Source organism: Melanostigma gelatinosum, assembly GCF_949748355.1.
Source record: "Melanostigma gelatinosum genome assembly, chromosome: 12".
NCBI classification, from domain to species: Eukaryota; Metazoa; Chordata; class Actinopteri; order Perciformes; family Zoarcidae; genus Melanostigma; species Melanostigma gelatinosum.
Window position 1 is genome coordinate 16,638,437 of NC_136645.1, and position 22,149 is coordinate 16,660,585.

At 43.0% G+C, this 22,149-nt stretch overlaps 2 protein-coding genes across 3 annotated transcripts; both read left to right on the forward strand.

Moving 5' to 3' along the window:
- Nucleotides 1–77: 77 nt before the first annotated feature.
- LOC306785750 (uncharacterized protein) lies at nucleotides 78–11,347 on the forward strand (the record flags this gene model as incomplete). Its single annotated transcript, XM_079280205.1, has 10 exons — nucleotides 78–891; nucleotides 993–1,114; nucleotides 1,854–2,048; nucleotides 2,249–2,515; nucleotides 2,716–2,791; nucleotides 6,539–6,561; nucleotides 7,357–7,431; nucleotides 8,293–8,379; nucleotides 9,344–9,426; nucleotides 11,344–11,347. The coding sequence occupies exons 3-10, from the start codon at nucleotides 1,854–1,856 to the stop codon at nucleotides 11,345–11,347; spliced, it is 810 nt and encodes a 269-aa protein (XP_079136331.1). The 5' UTR covers nucleotides 78–891; nucleotides 993–1,114.
- A 1,725-nt stretch (nucleotides 11,348–13,072) lies between these two features.
- LOC306785637 (uncharacterized protein) lies at nucleotides 13,073–18,418 on the forward strand. 2 transcript variants are annotated; one of them, XM_079280094.1, is made up of 9 exons: nucleotides 13,073–14,507; nucleotides 14,584–14,730; nucleotides 15,470–15,664; nucleotides 15,865–16,131; nucleotides 16,332–16,598; nucleotides 16,799–17,065; nucleotides 17,266–17,532; nucleotides 17,733–17,852; nucleotides 17,957–18,418. In XM_079280094.1, the coding sequence occupies exons 3-9, from the start codon at nucleotides 15,470–15,472 to the stop codon at nucleotides 18,119–18,121; spliced, it is 1,548 nt and encodes a 515-aa protein (XP_079136220.1). In that variant the 5' UTR covers nucleotides 13,073–14,507; nucleotides 14,584–14,730; the 3' UTR covers nucleotides 18,122–18,418. The 2 variants fall into 2 exon arrangements, with proteins under 2 accessions (XP_079136220.1, XP_079136221.1); XM_079280095.1 differs by having other exon boundaries at nucleotides 14,609–14,730.
- The last annotated feature ends 3,731 nt before the right edge of the window (nucleotides 18,419–22,149 follow it).

Genomic DNA, 22,149 nt, shown 5'->3' on the forward strand with positions numbered 1-22,149 from the left:
CTTGAGACACAGTATCACATTTTAACATGCGTAATGCTGAAAGACTATATTTCATTTTGAAGTTAAAAACATGGCATTCAAGCCTACAAGATGATGGGAACCTCAGGTAAAAACAAGGCATCAACAAAGCTTTGTGTCATTTCATTTTAGCAATCATGCCAGATAAATGTTTCGACATAAGCCCTTCTCATGGGCATTATCAATAATGGTGTTTGACAACCAGTGTCCTTTGCTTCTTCCCACAAGTACTTGTTAAACAACTCATTTAACATGTGCATACATGCCACTATGCACAATATCAATTAGTAAAGTTACATCAAGTTTCTACTTTAACAAAAGAAAATGGATCAAAGAGAGTAATACAGGTGTGATGCAGGGGTGTGTAAATGTAATGTCTCTGGAGAGACATTTGTCCAACGATGGCCCAAAGACAGACAGGATGTGGACCAGTAAACAAACCTCAGAAAATATGTTTTCATTTTATTTCAAATTGATGTTTGTGTCACGTATTCTGAAACTCTGGCTTCCTGTCACAACAATGTAGGAAACGTGAAACAGCAGGTCCACGTGCTGTCAATCTGTGGACACTGGAGGACCACATAGGACCAAGGACAGGGTCCAACCTGACACCCTCAAACCTCCATGCAAACATGCATCTCTATATTATTGGACATTATATGAGACCGTGTTTTTTAAATAGGCCTGAATGGAGACTTAATGTGTGGTTAACCCCTGGGCAGGTCACGTGACTCTCAAACGCGACAGGAGACTGAGTCACAATGTCATGTTAGTTGTATTATTTGAGCTCATGTGGATATATTCCTCTTAAAGTTGTATTTAATGTCTGTTTGTGCAGCGGAGGACTGTTGAGGACCTGATGGAGACTCTGAGGTAAGAACGAGCTGTTCTCAGTCGAACGTTCCATCGTTACCATGTTTACCAAATTGTGCATTTTTTCTAAATTCAGTCTGTTCCAACCGTTGGTCCGTCAGAAAAAGCCGAAATCTACTTTCACTCGAAAAAGCAGAAATCTACTTTCACTCGAAGAAACCTCCCAAGAAACACCTTCAAACCAGGATTTTTCTGCATCCGTGACTTAACGTTACTGATAAAGGTAAGTCTGATTCTGATCAACTTTTGCAGGAAAAAAAGCGAGATTTATATACTTTTTCCACCACTGTTTTTTATGTATTTATTTATGTATCTATCTGAACCGATGTTTATCCTAATATTGATAATATTTTCAGTTATCAGTGTATATTAATCCACTAGGACTGACTTTTGACTGTTGAGACCAAGTTTAAACAAGTTTATCTGAACAAAAGCTGCTTTCTTGGTTAGCTAACGTTAGCTTTATAGACCCGACCGTCCAGCGTTAGCTTAAACTGAGAAATGCTAATAGAAATATTGTTTCTTTATATTTATATAACTTCTCGGTGATACGGATCACAAGTGATGCACGCATGATAATATATTTAATCCATATTAACTCACAATTCACACATTTCCTACATACTTGTGATATTTTTCATACATATTAACACAATGAACAGCAGAGTGAAAGAACCACTAAAAGATATTTTCTATCGAAAAAGTGCTGATATGTTTCTGACTTTTAGTCAATGTAGACATATGGAAGGCCTCCTGCAGTAACAACACTGGAACAAATGCAAACATGTTGCACTGTACTGGATTTGTTTCTGCTAATACTTTTGCGAGCGTATCATTTATTGTATGACATTTACTTTCTATCTAGTCACACTGCTTTGTGCTACTGATCCTTTCAATGTGATATGAGAAATGACTATGATATGGATCAGTGGTCTGAGGGTTGTGTGTGTTTTTACCCTCAGATGGGACGACAGTTCCCCTACGTCCCCCTACGTTCCTCCTCCACTCGCTGTGACCCATCTCCTCCCTCCTCTTGTGTCTTCTCCACTCCTATTTCTTCTCTCTCTTCTTCTAGCTCCTCTTCTAGCTCCTCACCTAGTCCCCCACCAGACTACAACCCTGGCAGCACGGACACAGTCCCTCCAACCAGGAGCACGGTAAGAACAAAGAACCTGAATGTCACACAGTTATTTTAACACTTTGATAAGTTTCTTTCATCATCTCCCATTGAGACTCACATACCGAATGACTAACAGAACTGCCTGCAGAGAAGTCTATATGATGTAACAGTCCTTGGTTTGTTTCCACGATGTGGAGCAGTGGTCTGATGGTTGTATTTATTTTTTTAAACCTTCAGGCGCGACGACGCTTCACGTGGAGGACTTTCCTCATCCCGGACCCCAACCGCCCCGACTCCCCACGGATCATCCTCCGTAGAATCCCAGCCTTACAACGCAGGACTGGCTCCTCCACTCGCTGTGACCCATCTCCTCCCTCCTCTTGTGTCTTCTCCACTCATATTTCTTCTCTCTCTTGTTCTAGCTCCTCTTCTAGCTCCTCACCTAGTCCCCCACCAGACTACAACCCTGGCAGCACGGACACAGTCCCTCCAACCAGGAGCACGGTAAGAACAAAGAACCTGAATGTCACACAGTTATTTTAACACTTTGATAAGTTTCTTTCATCATCTCCCATTGAGACTCACATACCGAATGACTAACAGAACTTCCTGCAGAGAAGTCTATATGATGTAACAGTCCTTGGTTTGTTTCCACGATGTGGAGCAGTGGTCTGATGGTTGTATTTATTTTTTTAAACCTTCAGGCGCGACGACGCTTCACGTGGAGGTCTTTCCTCATCCCGGACCCCAACCGCCCCGACGCCCCACGGATCATCCTCCGTAGAATCCCAGCCTCACAACGCAGGACTGGCTCCTCCACTCACTGTGACCCATCTCCTCCCTCCTCTTGTGTCTTCTCCACTCATATTTCTTCTCTCTCTTCTTCTAGCTCCTCTTCTAGCTCCTCACCTAGTCCCCCACCAGACTACAACCCTGGCAGCACGGACACAGTCCCTCCAACCAGGAGCACGGTAAGAACAAAGAACCTGAATGTCACACAGTTATTTTAACACTTTGATACGTTTCTTTCATCATCTCCCATTGAGACTCACATACCGAATGACTAACAGAACTGCCTGCAGAGAAGTCTATATGATGTAACAGTCCTTGGTTTGTTTCCACGATGTGGAGCAGTGGTCTGATGGTTGTATTTATTTTTTTAAACCTTCAGGCGCGACGACGCTTCACGTGGAGGACTTTCCTCATCCCGGACCCCAACCGCCCCGACTCCCCACGGATCATCCTCCGTAGAATCCCAGCCTTACAACGCAGGACTGGCTCCTCCACTCGCTGTGACCCATCTCCTCCCTCCTCTTGTGTCTTCTCCACTCATATTTCTTCTCTCTCTTCTTCTAGCTCCTCTTCTAGCTCCTCACCTAGTCCCCCACCAGACTACAACCCTGGCAGCACGGACACAGTCCCTCCAACCAGGAGCACGGTAAGAACAAAGAACCTGAATGTCACACAGTTATTTTAACACTTTGATACGTTTCTTTCATCATCTCCCATTGAGACTCACATACCGAATGACTAACAGAACTGCCTGCAGAGAAGTCTATATGATGTAACAGTCCTTGGTTTGTTTCCACGATGTGGAGCAGTGGTCTGATGGTTGTATTTATTTTTTTAAACCTTCAGGCGCGACGACGCTTCACGTGGAGGACTTTCCTCATCCTCTCCCCAACCGCCCCGACGCCCCACGGATCATCCTCCGTAGAATCCCAGCCTCACAACGCAGGACTGGCTCCTCCACTCGCTGTGACCCATCTCCTCCCTCCTCTTGTGTCTTCTCCACTCCTATTTATTCTCGCTCCTCTTCTAGCTCTTCTAGCTCTAACAATCTGTTTTTGTGTTCAATTTAGATGACGTCCAGTGTCGAGCCTCGGGTATCACACAGACGTTCCAGCCTGCCTGCCAGCCACTTTCCGGCTAGGATCAGAGCGGAGGGTTACCTTACCTGTTCAACTTACCTACCGTCCAGTGTCGAGCCTCGGGTTTTCACCTGCACGAAGAAGCCTTCCAGTTAGTTCCTCGGAGATCAACTGTGTAGTCTTGGCGTTCCTGTGTCGAGCCTCGGGTATCACACAGACGTTCCAGCCTGCCTGCCAGCCACTTTCCGGCTAGGATCAGAGCGGAGGGTTACCTTACCTGTTCAACTTACCTGCCGTCCAGTGTCGAGCCTCGGGTTTTCACCTGCACGAAGAAGCCTTCCAGTTAGTTCCTCGGAGATCAACTGTGTAGTCTTGGCGTTCCTGTGTCGAGCCTCGGGTATCACACAGACGTTCCAGCCTGCCTGCCAGCCACTTTCCGGCTAGGATCAGAGCGGAGCGCGAGGACGCGCCTCTGTGTTTGACGTGACTGTTTACCTGTCGGCTTCGTCAGCCGCTCAGAGGATTTTGCCACTTTCCGGCTTGGACCCATGCGGAGCGCATAGAGACGCCTCCTTTTTGACTATGTATTTCCTGTCTTTTCCTCTGCCTGAGAGAAATAAATAAAATTGTTTTTTGAAATATAACTCTGCTGTCCTGAGTCTGCATTTGGGTCCATGAACGCACCACATCATAACACCTTTGATTGTATTGTCACTGCACCGAGACTCAGGCAGGGTGTCTGCACACAGCGAGTGGTCTGGGGGGGGAATAGCGTGAACCTCCAAATAAGTAAGAAAGAAAAGTTAAAGTGAGTTGCAGGTGTGTGCACTGATGTCTTACCTAATTGTCACCGATATGTTAGTTACAGAAGCTGACCATAAAGTAGCACTTTGTTGTGCAATAACGTGACACTCAGTTGCAAACTTGTTGGCAACACCAAGCTAATGCAGTCTAATATAACACAGCCTGGATACATCAACACATCTATTTAACAGTTTAAAGATGAACTGAGCATTATAAAGTACACAAAGGGAGGATTCAATGCAGGACTGTTGAGTTTATGTTGCTTTTTTATTTGAATGAGCAGCGTGAGTCATTTGAGTTTGTCAGCTTGGTAGATTGTCTTCATGCCGAGCTTAGTGGCTTCTAAGGACCCAAGAAAAGGTCTTAAATCATATATTAAAAGAAAAGACATTTGACACATTAAATTGATGGATTTTAAATTTACTTTAGCATAAAGTCCCTCCAAATATGACAGAAGGATGGAGGCATTAAGGCAAGTTGTATGTGTTTTACTGCTAATGTTCACTCACTAACTCGTGACATAATCCCATCTGTGTTTCTGCCTAGCTGAACTGATTGAAAACATGGATAAGAAAGCAACTTGGGACCGCTTCTACACTGAGAGCAGCAGCAGCACAAACACCTTCAAACACTTTGAGCGGTTCTTTGGCTTCGATGCTGTCCGGGACTTCATTATGCCCCTATTGCAGACCAAGCCCCACCCAGACGGTTTGCTCCAAGTCCTGGATATGGTCTGTGGCACTTCTGCTTTCGGGCCCTGTATTTACAGACTCTCTCCTCTCCCGGTCCGGGTCACTTGTGCAGACATTTCCCCCATAGCTGTGCGACTAATGCATGAACACGTCCAAACCAAAGCCATTCAACCTCACAATCTTTCCTCTCGGCTTGAGTTCGTAGAGCTGGACTGCACACAGCTCCACGAGCACTACGGTTGTAGCAGTGTGGACCTTATAGTTGATAAGGGCACCACAGACGCCTTGTTGAGGTCTAAGGAAGGGAAATTGAAGGCCAATCAGGTGCTGAAGCAGTGTTTGTCGGTGTTGCGGAGCTCAGGGTCTCTGCTCCAGTTCTCTGATGAAGACCCTGATGCCAGGCTGCTGTGGCTGGAGACGGAGGCACAGGAGCCGGGGTTGATGGCAGCAGATGTTGGGGTGCAGGAGGTTGGGGAGCTAAGGGGACTGACTACTGCTACCAAGTGACTCCTCGCTCTATTGTATAGCAACTTTCTTCATCTGGATGGTGATAATATTAAATGAGTAAACTACTGAAGTGATTGTAAAAAGTAATTGATAAGGTACACAGACAGAGTGAGTTATCCACCAAACTGGACCTCCACATTCCGACAGCAGAGACAATAGATTTACTACTTATAAAATAACCTGAAGGTAAAGAATGACCTCTTTATGAATGTAGGTAGATCATGTTGACTTGGTCATTTTAAAAGTAGCTCTCAAGCCGAAAAAGTGTGGGCACCCCTGGTCTACTACATCTTGTGTTTTTTCGATGGGCTCTAGTGGATTTGAGTGCAGCTGAGATGCTGGCAGATAGCAGCTAAATGAACAAAGCAAAATCAGAAATGGGGACTTTAAAGTGACGTTGGTTAAATGCACAAAGTCTATGGTTAAATGTCGCTCTCTGCTGGTTGAGCATGAAAAATACAAAGAAGTAAAAGATGTGTCACCGACGGAGAATATGGGAAGACAAATAGACACGCTGTTTGAAATTAATTTATCAACTATATAACGTGCAACTCTGTGAATAATATTGTATGTATACGTTGTAACACACAGTCTGTGGTCATAAGGGCTTGTAATGTTTCCTCAGCTCTCGTTGGTTGTTTCTGTCTGACAAGATCACATGACCCGAGGCGCCCATGTAGCGTTAGCTTGTTAGCAGCTAGCTGCGTTAGCATCGAGCCTTTGGAGTTCACCAGGAAACGGTGCGACCTGACGTTATCTCGTTATCTGTTGTGAATGAAACTCATGTTGAGGAGAAAACTCAGGTGAACAGACTTAGGTCGAGGCGTTTAGCTCAATTCAAGCAATACGGTTTATTTGTAACAGAAGTATTATGTCCAGCAGTTAAACGTGCACGGACCTAGAAAGTTCACTCTGTAGGAGCGAATGAAAAGCTAAAAAGGCGCTTAGACAGAGTGCGCGAGTCATGAATAGGTTCTTCGGATGGAAGCCTATTGGTTGAATACTAAGTAGGAGGCGGATCTGTTTCTATCAGGTTATTCATTTGTCTATTCAAGCCTTTAAAGATTGAACGTAAAGTCGTGCAAGGCACCAACAGCCTATCACACCCGAAATGCCAGCACGTTATCAATACAGTCCAACAAGAGCACAACATTTGTGCTCGTTTTGTTCGTACGCCGTTCATTGAGCAACCCTAGTATTTCCAACAGCACTGGAAGGCAGCAGCAGTTCCGAGGAAGTGGGGGTGTTGAAGCTGATCTGCAGTCTGTTATTTAAACGCCTCCCCGTAGACGTTGGCCAACACTGGCTGCGAAAAAACCGATTCTAAGTCAGCACTTACAGAAAGCACCGTTCAGGAAGACAGGAAGTCAAACTTGTCACTTCTGCGATCAAAACTTTCAGACATAAATATCAGACGTGCAGTTGGAACTATAGACATTCTGCCTTCTCCCGCCCGTCTGCTCGCTAACAGCCTGTAGCGATGGACAAGCTTCGTCGTGTGTTAAGCGGCCATGAGGAGAACGAAGAGCTGGGTCTCACTGACCAGGTATGACAGCTACATGCAGCTAATGCTAACTCTGTGTCAAGTTACGTGGATAACATGTCATAAAAACATGAATTGTGCTAGTCTCTTTTCCTGTCTGAGATTGGGCGTTGCCTCTCGGATACCTGCTTTCAACGTTAAAGTGGTTTGTTATCTTACAGTCAACGTTAGATAACTTAGCTTACGCTGGTTAGCTATATTATTAAGTAGTGATAGCATTTCATAGACATTGAGTTCGCTAACATAGCACTTTCGTTATCATGTTTCCTTTCGGAGTCTGTTTAAGCATACACGAAAGCTAACTTTAACTATCGTATGTTTCTGGCAGATTCAATAAATTGTTTTGTTTATTTACACTTTTTACACGCGTTCCCGATGAGGAGGACACTGGGTAAGATGCTGACTTGAATACTGTGTTTTTATATTGTGTTACATGATTGTAACTCTAACTTTGCAAGAGGTTAAAAGTAAAGAATTACAAGTTTCACTCTGGCACACCATAGTCTGCCAAGGTTGCAATTCTGCATTTTCTTGCAGATTATTCTGTACAGTTTGGTACGGATCCCTTCTGGGGTCACATGGTGGAAAAAGAAACTCAATACACATGAAGTCTTTTTCTATCATGTGACCCAAGAGGTGCTCCGTAGTTTGGTTGTATTGGTTCTTTTGCCTAACTTCAGTGTACAGAGTAATGCTCTCTGTCTGTAATGTAGACCTGTGCCATTTGTGTTTAAAGATATTATTGTCGCTGTGTGTTCTCTGTTTGGCTCTAGCCAACATGGTTAAATCCCCATTAGAAAGCCTGTGAGTCTTTCTGCGGGTCATTAGACTCGTCTTGTGACATCCTCCCATTGTTCTCACCAGGTCCTCGATGCCAGCACTCTCAGCTACAGCACCAGGGTGAAGTTCTTTGTCATATGCTTTGCTGGAGGCATCCTGTGTTCAATACTCGTGAGTGTCTCTGCCTTTCATGTTGGAAAAAGGCATCTTTTATGTTCTGTTGGACTTCATACTGACATTAGGAATTGCAGAGCATACGTAACACTATTACTGTTGTTGGGTTATGGGCCAAGTTATTTTTTTCTTGTATTATGTTGGATTTATAGGCATTATGAAACTCTCAAACTAACATGGCTCAGCGCAAATACCATCTAGACAAATTCCTGTTCTCTTGCACGCTTGCAGATGATAGTGACTGACACATGTCACTTACACTTTAATTAACACTTATAGGTTGCTTGCTGTCGGCAAAGAGCTGAAAGTTTCAGTTTGTAGAGCGTAGTCTGCAGTTGAAATGACAGGAAGTCTTGTCACTGGCTGCACTTGCTGATAACACTTTGAAGCCACCACATAGGGATTCACTCTGACAAAGCCCCAACAGAACCCATGTAGGCCTGGGTGGTGAAAGTCACAGAGTCGGGCGCGGAGCCACAAGGCTGCCCCGTGCTCCCCTTTTTCTGTAGAAATAAGCAATGTCCAGAATTTGCTCCTTCTGTGAGATGCAGTTGTTATCTGCAGGTTATTTAAATGTTCTTACAACCAACACTTGAGTAAAATGCTCCCATCTTTTTAAAAGCTTAGTCTAAATGTTATTCCTCCCATGGTGAAATGCACACTCTGTTCACACTCACAGCGTGACACTAGTCTCTTTCACTGAAAGTGGTCCAGATAGTGGGCATTCATGACACACAGGCAGCGAATCATTACAAAGCCTCCTATAGTATTTTGCCACTAGGGGAGCCGCAGAAGTCCTTGTTGCGTTTTGTTTGTTCCAAAAAAAATAAATGACATAGATGTAAGCCTTCAATCATATCAGAATCCAGGACTCATTTAGATACTTTCCACTTGTCCCTATTTTAAAGTTTGGTGACATTATTCTGTGTAGCTGACTGAGACTTCTTTGCTGTGTTGTCAGGGTTCAGCACTGCTGTTCCTTCCGAATGGATTAAAGCTTTTCGCCGTCTTCTACACTATAGGGAACATCGCAGCTCTTTCCAGGTAAGTCCAGCTCAACCTGGCCGGTCAGATGATTATGGCTCACTGCCAGGAATACAACAAATGATGAGCATCAGGCTCATAAACTCTGAAAGTTGATGCCTTGATGACTGACGCACTACTCTGTTACAGTCATCCTTTGCACAGCTACACATTTCTCCCAAGTTTTTGCTTGTAAACTGTTAATAAAGAAGACAAATCAAGTACTGTAATTATGGCAGTTATTTACCGTCTTACCCTCAGTGCACTCATCACCTGTGGCTCAGAGTTTGGAGGACAGTGCCTGAGGAACCATGAGATGTTTCTGATTTATATGATATATTTACATGATAAAGCAGTGGTGACTACTGGTTCTGCACCAGACTATAGGATTATAGCGAAAATTATAATCGCCATCATTTAATCAGATTAGCATTAGTATAATTGTACTTTTTTGTTTTGTTTTCAGTATAACGACAATCTAAATGAACAGAACTGCATTCGCAGTAACATGGCACTTAGTAAACCTAAACCTTTAAATCTCCTGAGACCTGTAATCACTACATGCATATCAAACAATGGTTAGACACTCTGTTTGCAAAGGGTTAATACTGCACCTAATCTAGTTCATTTAATTGTGATCTGTATTATTAGATAATTAATTCTGCCCTGTAGATTATTTGTATGTTGCTTGAAAGTCAGTAGGAGATTATTAAGGATAGGCTGATCAGTGAGAACAGACTTCCTGTCTCCCTAAACTCTTTGGTTTCTACCTGTCTCTCTACTATGCATTAGTGTTTGTTCTCTTATTATTATCTGTATAGGAGCATTGCATACCAGGTTAATTCCATCCCAGTGACAGGCCATACTCTCAAATCTGTCATCACAGTACACGGCTGATATCTGATCTTTCTTTGTACATTATTCTTCTTTACAGAAAACTAAACTTGTCGCTGAGCCACAATGAAAGTGTAAAAGTCTCCTTTTTGTAGTGTGACATTAATTCAGCCAGTATTATAGGATCTGGCTGTGTGCTCTCATAATGCTGCAATATTAGAATGATATTGTCTATCACTAGATATCAGCATCCTCCTGGATTTTACAACATTTTTGATTATTTAGTCTCGATAAGCCACGGGCTAAATCGAATCAAGATGTCTTTGACTTCTCTGACAGTGAACGATTGACGACGGCACTTTTTAATTGTCTATTGTCAGGTACCATATGTCCAGAGGGTTTAGGTGCATCAAGACACCGGGTCACCGTCTGCTTTCATAGCCCAGGTTACCGACCCAAACAAAGCCAGTGTCGTATATGAAGGAGCTAAATGCAATTTTCATCTTTATGTGATTTTGACTGCAAGGAGATAACACTACAGCATTGGTTTCATATCGTCAATGGTATCGTTGCTCCCTGTACCACAGTAGCAGCATGTGCGTGGATATCATTAGTGTCATAATGAGCGGTTGATTAAAAAGCATCCATCCCTCTCAGCCGACCGGTAGAAAGAGTCTGCGTCAACACGTGCGGCTCTGATGTCTCACCGAACAGACGCGACGCTACACAGACTCCCTCTGCCCACTCGGCTCCGCTGACTCGTCGGCGGGGAAAGCCTTTGTCTTGTTACATTTACTGACGTCACGCATGCATCATGTAGGAGGTCTGAAATGTGTCACTGTGGTGTCGGGCATGAAATATTTACCTCTGATTAATTGCAGCATGGCGTGTAAATTTGGTTATGGCGGCGACACTCTTCTGATGTCAGTCGGAAGAGATTTGTTTGTGTAGAGACTTTTTACTGAAATCCACCATGACCAAAGGTTTATAGTATAAGATTTTCATTTACTGATGTTAGATTTATGGAATAAACACAGATTTTAGACCCTAAATATTCAATATTTATGGAGGTGTAACGATATGTGTGTATTGTGTCTGTCACAGCTGACCACCAGGATAATATTTGTAGTTGCACACAACTATTGCAAAGTCACACTGGTTTATATATTTTTATTTTTCAAAATCTTTTTGTCTTATTCTCCTTCTTTGAGACAGAACGATTATGTTACAACAAACATTATACACAAGTGTGTAGCCTATAACAACACACACATTAGCACGGTGATACATTTTATTTTCAACATGTTCACAAAAACTATTAAAAGAAAAACAAGAAACCTGGTGGCATACTTAAATTGCCTGCCCAACATCTCCACCACGTGGTCAATTACTGCGTAACTAAGCATTCCACATCATGTGGCTGTAGATAGGCTATTCTTCATTTAAATGCATTCAGCCAATCTCATACATGGCCAACCTCATAAACCAAACAATGTATTTTACACAAAGTAATTGGATTGAGATTAATTGACATGATATTAGGCCTACATAGAGATGAAGGTAATCACTTTTCTATTTGACTCAACAATATCACCACAATATCCATTTAGTGGCTGTTCTGGAGCTTTCAGTCGTATTGCTGTGCCCATTTATCATGGAATCATACATGTTTGGAGCACTTTAAGGACTTCTTGTTCATTTAGCGTATCCATTTATTTGTTGAGATTGAAAAGTCAGTTTTCAGAGAGGTTGACAAAACTTTAAACACATCGTTATTGAGTTTTGAAATCAACTAAATATGTATTTGTATAGGTTTTGTTCATATTCTCCACATTCCCTATGTGTCACTAAATGTTGTCTTTCGATAGTGTTTCTGTTGTGATACAACACCACTGATCCAGTCTTCAGTGAATGATCAGGAGAGATGAATTAGATGGTTGTCAAAAATCATGGATTATGTCGGATAGTCATAAAAAAGTCATAGTATACCGTGTTGAATAAAGTCATAACAAAGTCAGTATAGTATGTCGAAAAAATTCTTAGTAAAATGCAAATTGGGTTTCTTCCAATCAGAGCAGTGAAACGTGCTACGCAAACAAAAAATAATGAATAGAAAGACTTATTATTTGTCTTAATAACTATTATCCACCAAATGATTCAGTTCAAAACAGTTTTAAGGTCTTAAATCCATCAACTGACTAATTCCCAAACTCAGGTGGTGAGATTTGGGTGTGGATATAGTTACCATACAGTACACGGGATGCAATATACAGTATTAGCATTTGAATATGAATTCGCAAACACAGACAGCTTAACAATGTTAAAAGGATCATTTGTAGAGTTATTTGCAATAGCTTAAACTTTTGTTGTGACTTGTTGTATGTATGATTTAAAATATCTGCAATCTGCAACGCAAGAGACAAAAATATTGTTTTTGTGCCAGAGTAAAGGAAGTAAAACTTAGAGAACTTTGCTTAGGAGTGCTATTTTGCAATATAGTATTTATAATCATACAGTTGTAAAATAATTAACTATGTAAAATGTTGGGATTTACTCTAACTTCCTACATTAGGACAGTGTTTTTATGCTCTCATTCACTCACAAATCTCTCTGACTCCTACTCTACCAGTTGACAGTGGGCGATTCCACCACGGCCTCCCTCAGCCAATCATATATTTTTCGTCAAACTTTAAAGACCTGTTCTCTTCTCTGCAGTCAGCTGTCATTTCAGAATCGATGTGACCCTCCTCCCCATTCATCATCACATCCAGTGCTCAAGGTTTCTCCTACTGAGCTCATTGAACTCAGTCCCACGCCACATGCCGTCATATAGATCTTCAACCTGCCCTACTGTCTTCAACAAGCCCACCAGTGTCGGCTCTCCAAAATCTTTACTTTGCACAATTTAATAAATGTATTTGTTCACTGTAAATTAAGTTTCTCCTGATTGAACAACCTTTACCTGTATAAGTGTGTCAATTATCTCCCGTTTGTTTCAGTTCTCATATTTGTTATGTATGTTATTTTATTTCAAACTAATTTGTAATCATAAGAAGGTTGGTCTCGAAAATATAGTAGAGTAAAATCTTTTAGGTGTGTTTTCTAGACTTACACTGGTTATGAAAAAAAGTAGGAAAATAATCTTTGTGTTGATTTTGGAAGTTTGACCAAGCTTCAAGACCTGAGAGACAATCATGATTTAAGAGTCTGCTTTTGAACAGCAACCTTCTGGCTTCTGTGTAAGGATTGAGGATTGTGAGAATAACTTGTATTTGTTGTGTTTTTGGTGCAACCCTTTCCTACTTCACATAACTTCACATAGCTTCACATAACTGTCATTTGGCGCCAGTTATGTTGATGATAAATGCAAGGCAAGCCTTGAGACACAGTATCACATTTTAACATGCGTAATGATGAAAGAGTATATTTCATTTTGAAGTTAAAAACATGGCATTCAAGCCTACAAGATGATGGGAACCTCAGGTAAAAACAAGGCATCAACAAAGCTTTGTGTCATTTCATTTTAGCAATCATGCCAGATAAATGTTTCGACATAAGCCCTTCTCATGGGCATTATCAATAATGGTGTTTGACAACCAGTGTCCTTTGCTTCTTCCCACAAGTACTTGTTAAACAACTCATTTAACATGTGTATACATGCCACTATGCACAATATCAATTAGTAAAGTTACATCAAGTTTCTACTTTAACAAAAGAAAATGGATCAAAGAGAGTAATACAGGTGTGATGCAGGGGTGTGTAAATGTAATGTCTCTGGAGAGACATTTGTCCAACGATGGCCCAAAGACAGACAGGATGTGGACCAGTAAACAAACCTCAGAAAATATGTTTTCATTTTATTTCAAATTGATGTTTGTGTCACGTATTCTGAAACTCTGGCTTCCTGTCACAACAATGTAGGAAACGTGAAACAGCAGGTCCACGTGCTGTCAATCTGTGGACACTGGAGGACCACATAGGACCAAGGACAGGGTCCAACCTGACACCCTCAAACCTCCATGCAAACATGCATCTCTATATTATTGGACATTATATGAGACCGTGTTTTTTAAATAGGCCTGAATGGAGACTTAATGTGTGGTTAACCCCTGGGCAGGTCACGTGACTCTCAAACGCGACAGGAGACTGAGTCACAATGTCATGTTAGTTGTATTATTTGAGCTCATGTGGATATATTCCTCTTAAAGTTGTATTTAATGTCTGTTTGTGCAGCGGAGGACTGTTGAGGACCTGATGGAGACTCTGAGGTAAGAACGAGCTGTTCTCAGTCGAACGTTCCATCGTTACCATGTTTACCAAATTGTGCATTTTTTCTAAATTCAGTCTGTTCCAACCGTTGGTCCGTCAGAAAAAGCCGAAATCTACTTTCACTCGAAAAAGCAGAAATCTACTTTCACTCGAAGAAACCTCCCAAGAAACACCTTCAAACCAGGATTTTTCTGCATCCGTGACTTAACGTTACTGATAAAGGTAAGTCTGATTCTGATCAACTTTTGCAGGAAAAAAAGCGAGATTTATATACTTTTTCCACCACTGTTTTTTATGTATTTATTTATGTATCTATCTGAACCGATGTTTATCCTAATATTGATAATATTTTCAGTTATCAGTGTATATTAATCCACTAGGACTGACTTTTGACTGTTGAGACCAAGTTTAAACAAGTTTATCTGAACAAAAGCTGCTTTCTTGGTTAGCTAACGTTAGCTTTATAGACCCGACCGTCCAGCGTTAGCTTAAACTGAGAAATGCTAATAGAAATATTGTTTCTTTATATTTATATAACTTCTCGGTGATACGGATCACAAGTGATGCACGCATGATAATATATTTAATCCATATTAACTCACAATTCACACATTTCCTACATACTTGTGATATTTTTCATACATATTAACACAATGAACAGCAGAGTGAAAGAACCACTAAAAGATATTTTCTATCGAAAAAGTGCTGATATGTTTCTGACTTTTAGTCAATGTAGACATATGGAAGGCCTCCTGCAGTAACAACACTGGAACAAATGCAAACATGTTGCACTGTACTGGATTTGTTTCTGCTAATACTTTTGCGAGCGTATCATTTATTGTATGACATTTACTTTCTATCTAGTCACACTGCTTTGTGCTACTGATCCTTTCAATGTGATATGAGAAATGACTATGATATGGATCAGTGGTCTGAGGGTTGTGTGTGTTTTTACCCTCAGATGGGACGACAGTTCCCCTACGTCCCCCTACGTTCCTCCTCCACTCGCTGTGACCCATCTCCTCCCTCCTCTTGTGTCTTCTCCACTCCTATTTCTTCTCTCTCTTCTTCTAGCTCCTCTTCTAGCTCCTCACCTAGTCCCCCACCAGACTACAACCCTGGCAGCACGGACACAGTCCCTCCAACCAGGAGCACGGTAAGAACAAAGAACCTGAATGTCACACAGTTATTTTAACACTTTGATAAGTTTCTTTCATCATCTCCCATTGAGACTCACATACCGAATGACTAACAGAACTTCCTGCAGAGAAGTCTATATGATGTAACAGTCCTTGGTTTGTTTCCACGATGTGGAGCAGTGGTCTGATGGTTGTATTTATTTTTTTAAACCTTCAGGCGCGACGACGCTTCACGTGGAGGACTTTCCTCATCCCGGACCCCAACCGCCCCGACTCCCCACGGATCATCCTCCGTAGAATCCCAGCCTTACAACGCAGGACTGGCTCCTCCACTCGCTGTGACCCATCTCCTCCCTCCTCTTGTGTCTTCTCCACTCATATTTCTTCTCTCTCTTGTTCTAGCTCCTCTTCTAGCTCCTCACCTAGTCCCCCACCAGACTACAACCCTGGCAGCACGGACACAGTCCCTCCAACCAGGAGCACGGTAAGAACAAAGAACCTGAATGTCACACAGTTATTTTAACACTTTGATAAGTTTCTTTCATCATCTCCCATTGAGACTCACATACCGAATGACTAACAGAACTTCCTGCAGAGAAGTCTATATGATGTAACAGTCCTTGGTTTGTTTCCACGATGTGGAGCAGTGGTCTGATGGTTGTATTTATTTTTTTAAACCTTCAGGCGCGACGACGCTTCACGTGGAGGTCTTTCCTCATCCCGGACCCCAACCGCCCCGACTCCCCACGGATCATCCTCCGTAGAATCCCAGCCTTACAACGCAGGACTGGCTCCTCCACTCGCTGTGACCCATCTCCTCCCTCCTCTTGTGTCTTCTCCACTCATATTTCTTCTCTCTCTTGTTCTAGCTCCTCTTCTAGCTCCTCACCTAGTCCCCCACCAGACTACAACCCTGGCAGCACGGACACAGTCCCTCCAACCAGGAGCACGGTAAGAACAAAGAACCTGAATGTCACACAGTTATTTTAACACTTTGATAAGTTTCTTTCATCATCTCCCATTGAGACTCACATACCGAATGACTAACAGAACTTCCTGCAGAGAAGTCTATATGATGTAACAGTCCTTGGTTTGTTTCCACGATGTGGAGCAGTGGTCTGATGGTTGTATTTATTTTTTTAAACCTTCAGGCGCGACGACGCTTCACGTGGAGGTCTTTCCTCATCCCGGACCCCAACCGCCCCGACTCCCCACGGATCATCCTCCGTAGAATCCCAGCCTTACAACGCAGGACTGGCTCCTCCACTCGCTGTGACCCATCTCCTCCCTCCTCTTGTGTCTTCTCCACTCATATTTCTTCTCTCTCTTGTTCTAGCTCCTCTTCTAGCTCCTCACCTAGTCCCCCACCAGACTACAACCCTGGCAGCACGGACACAGTCCCTCCAACCAGGAGCACAGTAAGAACAAAGAACCTGAATGTCACACAGTTATTTTAACACTTTGATAAGTTTCTTTCATCATCTCCCATTGAGACTCACATACCGAATGACTAACAGAACTGCCTGCAGAGAAGTCTATATGATGTAACAGTCCTTGGTTTGTTTCCACGATGTGGAGCAGTGGTCTGATGGTTGTATTTATTTTTTTAAACCTTCAGGCGCGACGACGCTTCACGTGGAGGTCTTTCCTCATCCCGGACCCCAACCGCCCCGACTCCCCACGGATCATCCTCCGTAGAATCCCAGCCTTACAACGCAGGACTGGCTCCTCCACTCGCTGTGACCCATCTCCTCCCTCCTCTTGTGTCTTCTCCACTCATATTTCTTCTCTCTCTTCTTCTAGCTCCTCTTCTAGCTCCTCACCTAGTCCCCCACCAGACTACAACCCTGGCAGCACGGACACAGTCCCTCCAACCAGGAGCACGGTAAGAACAAAGAACCTGAATGTCACACAGTTATTTTAACACTTTGATAAGTTTCTTTCATCATCTCCCATTGAGACTCACATACCGAATGACTAACAGAACTTCCTGCAGAGAAGTCTATATGATGTAACAGTCCTTGGTTTGTTTCCACGATGTGGAGCAGTGGTCTGATGGTTGTATTTATTTTTTTAAACCTTCAGGCGGGACGACGCTTCACGTGGAGGACTTTCCTCATCCTCTCCCCAACCGCCCCGACTCCCCACGGATCATCCTCCGTAGAATCCCAGCCTTACAACGCAGGACTGGCTCCTCCACTCGCTGTGACCCATCTCCTCCCTCCTCTTGTGTCTTCTCCACTCCTATTTATTCTCGCTCCTCTTCTAGCTCTTCTAGCTCTAACAATCTGTTTTTGTGTTCAATTTAGATGACGTCCAGTGTCGAGCCTCGGGTATCACACAGACGTTCCAGCCTGCCTGCCAGCCACTTTCCGGCTAGGATCAGAGCGGAGGGTTACCTTACCTGTTCAACTTACCTGCCGTCCAGTGTCGAGCCTCGGGTTTTCACCTGCACGAAGAAGCCTTCCAGTTAGTTCCTCGGAGATCAACTGTGTAGTCTTGGCGTTCCTGTGTCGAGCCTCGGGTATCACACAGACGTTCCAGCCTGCCTGCCAGCCACTTTCCGGCTAGGATCAGAGCGGAGCGCGAGGACGCGCCTCTGTGTTTGACGTGACTGTTTACCTGTCGGCTTCGTCAGCCGCTCAGAGGATTTTGCCACTTTCCGGCTTGGACCCATGCGGAGCGCATAGAGACGCCTCCTTTTTGACTATGTATTTCCTGTCTTTTCCTCTGCCTGAGAGAAATAAATAAAATTGTTTTTTGAAATATAACTCTGCTGTCCTGAGTCTGCATTTGGGTCCATGAACGCACCACATCATAACACCTTTGATTGTATTGTCACTGCACCGAGACTCAGGCAGGGTGTCTGCACACAGCGAGTGGTCTGGGGGGGGAATAGCGTGAACCTCCAAATAAGTAAGAAAGAAAAGTTAAAGTGAGTTGCAGGTGTGTGCACTGATGTCTTACCTAATTGTCACCGATATGTTAGCTACAGAAGCTGACCATAAAGTAGCACTTTGTTGTGCAATAACGTGACACTCAGTTGCAAACTTGTTGGCAACACCAAGCTAATGCAGTCTAATATAACACAGCCTGGATACATCAACACATCTATTTAACAGTTTAAAGATGAACTGAGCATTATAAAGTACACAAAGGGAGGATTCAATGCAGGACTGTTGAGTTTATGTTGCTTTTTTATTTTAATGAGCAATGTGAGTCATTTGAGTTTGTCAGCTTGGTAGATTGTCTTCATGCCAAGCTTAGTGGCTTCTAAGGACCCAAGAAAAGGTCTTAAATCATATATTAAAAGAAAAGACATTTGACACATTAAATTGATGGATTTTAAATTTACTTTAGCATAAAGTCCCTCCAAATATGACAGAAAGATGGAGGCATTAAGGCAAGTTGTATGTGTTTTACTGCTAATGTTCACTCACTAACTCGTGACATAATCCCATCTGTGTTTCTGCCTAGCTGAACTGATTGAAAACATGGATAAGAAAGCAACTTGGGACCGCTTCTACACTGAGAGCAGCAGCAGCACAAACACCTTCAAACACTTTGAGCGGTTCTTTGGCTTCGATGCTGTCCGGGACTTCATTATGCCCCTATTGCAGACCAAGCCCCACCCAGACGGTTTGCTCCAAGTCCTGGATATGGTCTGTGGCACTTCTGCTTTCGGGCCCTGTATTTACAGACTCTCTCCTCTCCCGGTCCGGGTCACTTGTGCAGACATTTCCCCCATAGCTGTGCGACTAATGCATGAACACGTCCAAACCAAAGCCATTCAACCTCACAATCTTTCCTCTCGGCTTGAGTTCGTAGAGCTGGACTGCACACAGCTCCACGAGCACTACGGTCGTAGCAGTGTGGACCTTATAGTTGATAAGGGCACCACAGACGCCTTGTTGAGGTCGAAGGAAGGGAAATTGAAGGCCAATCAGGTGCTGAAGCAGTGTTTGTCGGTGTTGCGGAGCTCAGGGTCTCTGCTATAGTTCTCTGATGAAGACCCTGATGCCAGGCTGCTGTGGCTGGAGACGGAGGCACAGGAGCCGGGGTTGATGGCAGCAGATGTTGGGGTGCAGGAGGTTGGGGAGCTAAGGGGACTGACTACTGCTACCAAGTGACTCCTCGCTCTATTGTATAGCAACTTTCTTCATCTGGATGGTGATAATATTAAATGAGTAAACTACTGAAGTGATTGTAAAAAGTAATTGATAAGGTACACAGACAGAGTGAGTTATCCACCAAACTGGACCTCCACATTCCGACAGCAGAGACAATAGATTTACTACTTATAAAATAACCTGAAGGTAAAGAATGACCTCTTTATGAATGTAGGTAGATCATGTTGACTTGGTCATTTTAAAAGTAGCTCTCAAGCCGAAAAAGTGTGGGCACCCCTGGTCTACTACATCTTGTGTTTTTTCGATGGGCTCTAGTGGATTTGAGTGCAGCTGAGATGCTGGCAGATAGCAGCTAAATGAACAAAGCAAAATCAGAAATGGGGACTTTAAAGTGACGTTGGTTAAATGCACAAAGTCTATGGTTAAATGTCGCTCTCTGCTGGTTGAGCATGAAAAATACAAAGAAGTAAAAGATGTGTCACCGACGGAGAATATGGGAAGACAAATAGACACGCTGTTTGAAATTAATTTATCAACTATATAACGTGCAACTCTGTGAATAATATTGTATGTATACGTTGTAACACACAGTCTGTGGTCATAAGGGCTTGTAATGTTTCCTCAGCTCTCGTTGGTTGTTTCTGTCTGACAAGATCACATGACCCGAGGCGCCCATGTAGCGTTAGCTTGTTAGCAGCTAGCTGCGTTAGCATCGAGCCTTTGGAGTTCACCAGGAAACGGTGCGACCTGACGTTATCTCGTTATCTGTTGTGAATGAAACTCATGTTGAGGAGAAAACTCAGGTGAACAGACTTAGGTCGAGGCGTTTAGCTCAATTCAAGCAATACGGTTTATTTGTAACAGAAGTATTATGTCCAGCAGTTAAACGTGCACGGACCTAGAAAGTTCACTCTGTAGGAGCGAATGAAAAGCTAAAAAGGCGCTTAGACAGAGTGCGCGAGTCATGAATAGGTTCTTCGGATGGAAGCCTATTGGTTGAATACTAAGTAGGAGGCGGATCTGTTTCTATCAGGTTATTCATTTGTCTATTCAAGCCTTTAAAGATTGAACGTAAAGTCGTGCAAGGCACCAACAGCCTATCACACCCGAAATGCCAGCACGTTATCAATACAGTCCAACAAGAGCACAACATTTGTGCTCGTTTTGTTCGTACGCCGTTCATTGAGCAACACTAGTATTTCCAACAGCACTGGAAGGCAGCAGCAGTTCCGAGGAAGTGGGGGTGTTGAAGCTGATCTGCAGTCTGTTATTTAAACGCCTCCCCGTAGACGTTGGCCAACACTGGCTGCGAAAAAACCGATTCTAAGTCAGCACTTACAGAAAGCACCGTTCAGGAAGACAGGAAGTCAAACTTGTCACTTCTGCGATCAAAACTTTCAGACATAAATATCAGACGTGCAGTTGGAACTATAGACATTCTGCCTTCTCCCGCCCGTCTGCTCGCTAACAGCCTGTAGCGATGGACAAGCTTCGTCGTGTGTTAAGCGGCCATGAGGAGAACGAAGAGCTGGGTCTCACTGACCAGGTATGACAGCTACATGCAGCTAATGCTAACTCTGTGTCAAGTTACGTGGATAACATGTCATAAAAACATGAATTGTGCTAGTCTCTTTTCCTGTCTGAGATTGGGCGTTGCCTCTCGGATACCTGCTTTCAACGTTAAAGTGGTTTGTTATCTTACAGTCAACGTTAGATAACTTAGCTTACGCTGGTTAGCTATATTATTAAGTAGTGATAGCATTTCATAGACATTTAGTTCGCTAACATAGCACTTTCGTTATCATGTTTCCTTTCGGAGTCTGTTTAAGCATACACGAAAGCTAACTTTAACTATCGTATGTTTCTGGCAGATTCAATAAATTGTTTTGTTTATTTACACTTTTTACACGCGTTCCCGATGAGGAGGACACTGGGTAAGATGCTGACTTGAATACTGTGTTTTTATATTGTGTTACATGATTGTAACTCTAACTTTGCAAGAGGTTAAAAGTAAAGAATTACAAGTTTCACTCTGGCACACCATAGTCTGCCAAGGTTGCAATTCTGCATTTTCTTGCAGATTATTCTGTACAGTTTGGTACGGATCCCTTCTGGGGTCACATGGTGGAAAAAGAAACTCAATACACATGAAGTCTTTTTCTATCATGTGACCCAAGAGGTGCTCCGTAGTTTGGTTGTATTGGTTCTTTTGCCTAACTTCAGTGTACAGAGTAATGCTCTCTGTCTGTAATGTAGACCTGTGCCATTTGTGTTTAAAGATATTATTGTCGCTGTGTGTTCTCTGTTTGGCTCTAGCCAACATGGTTAAATCCCCAGTAGAAAGCCTGTGAGTCTTTCTGCGGGTCATTAGA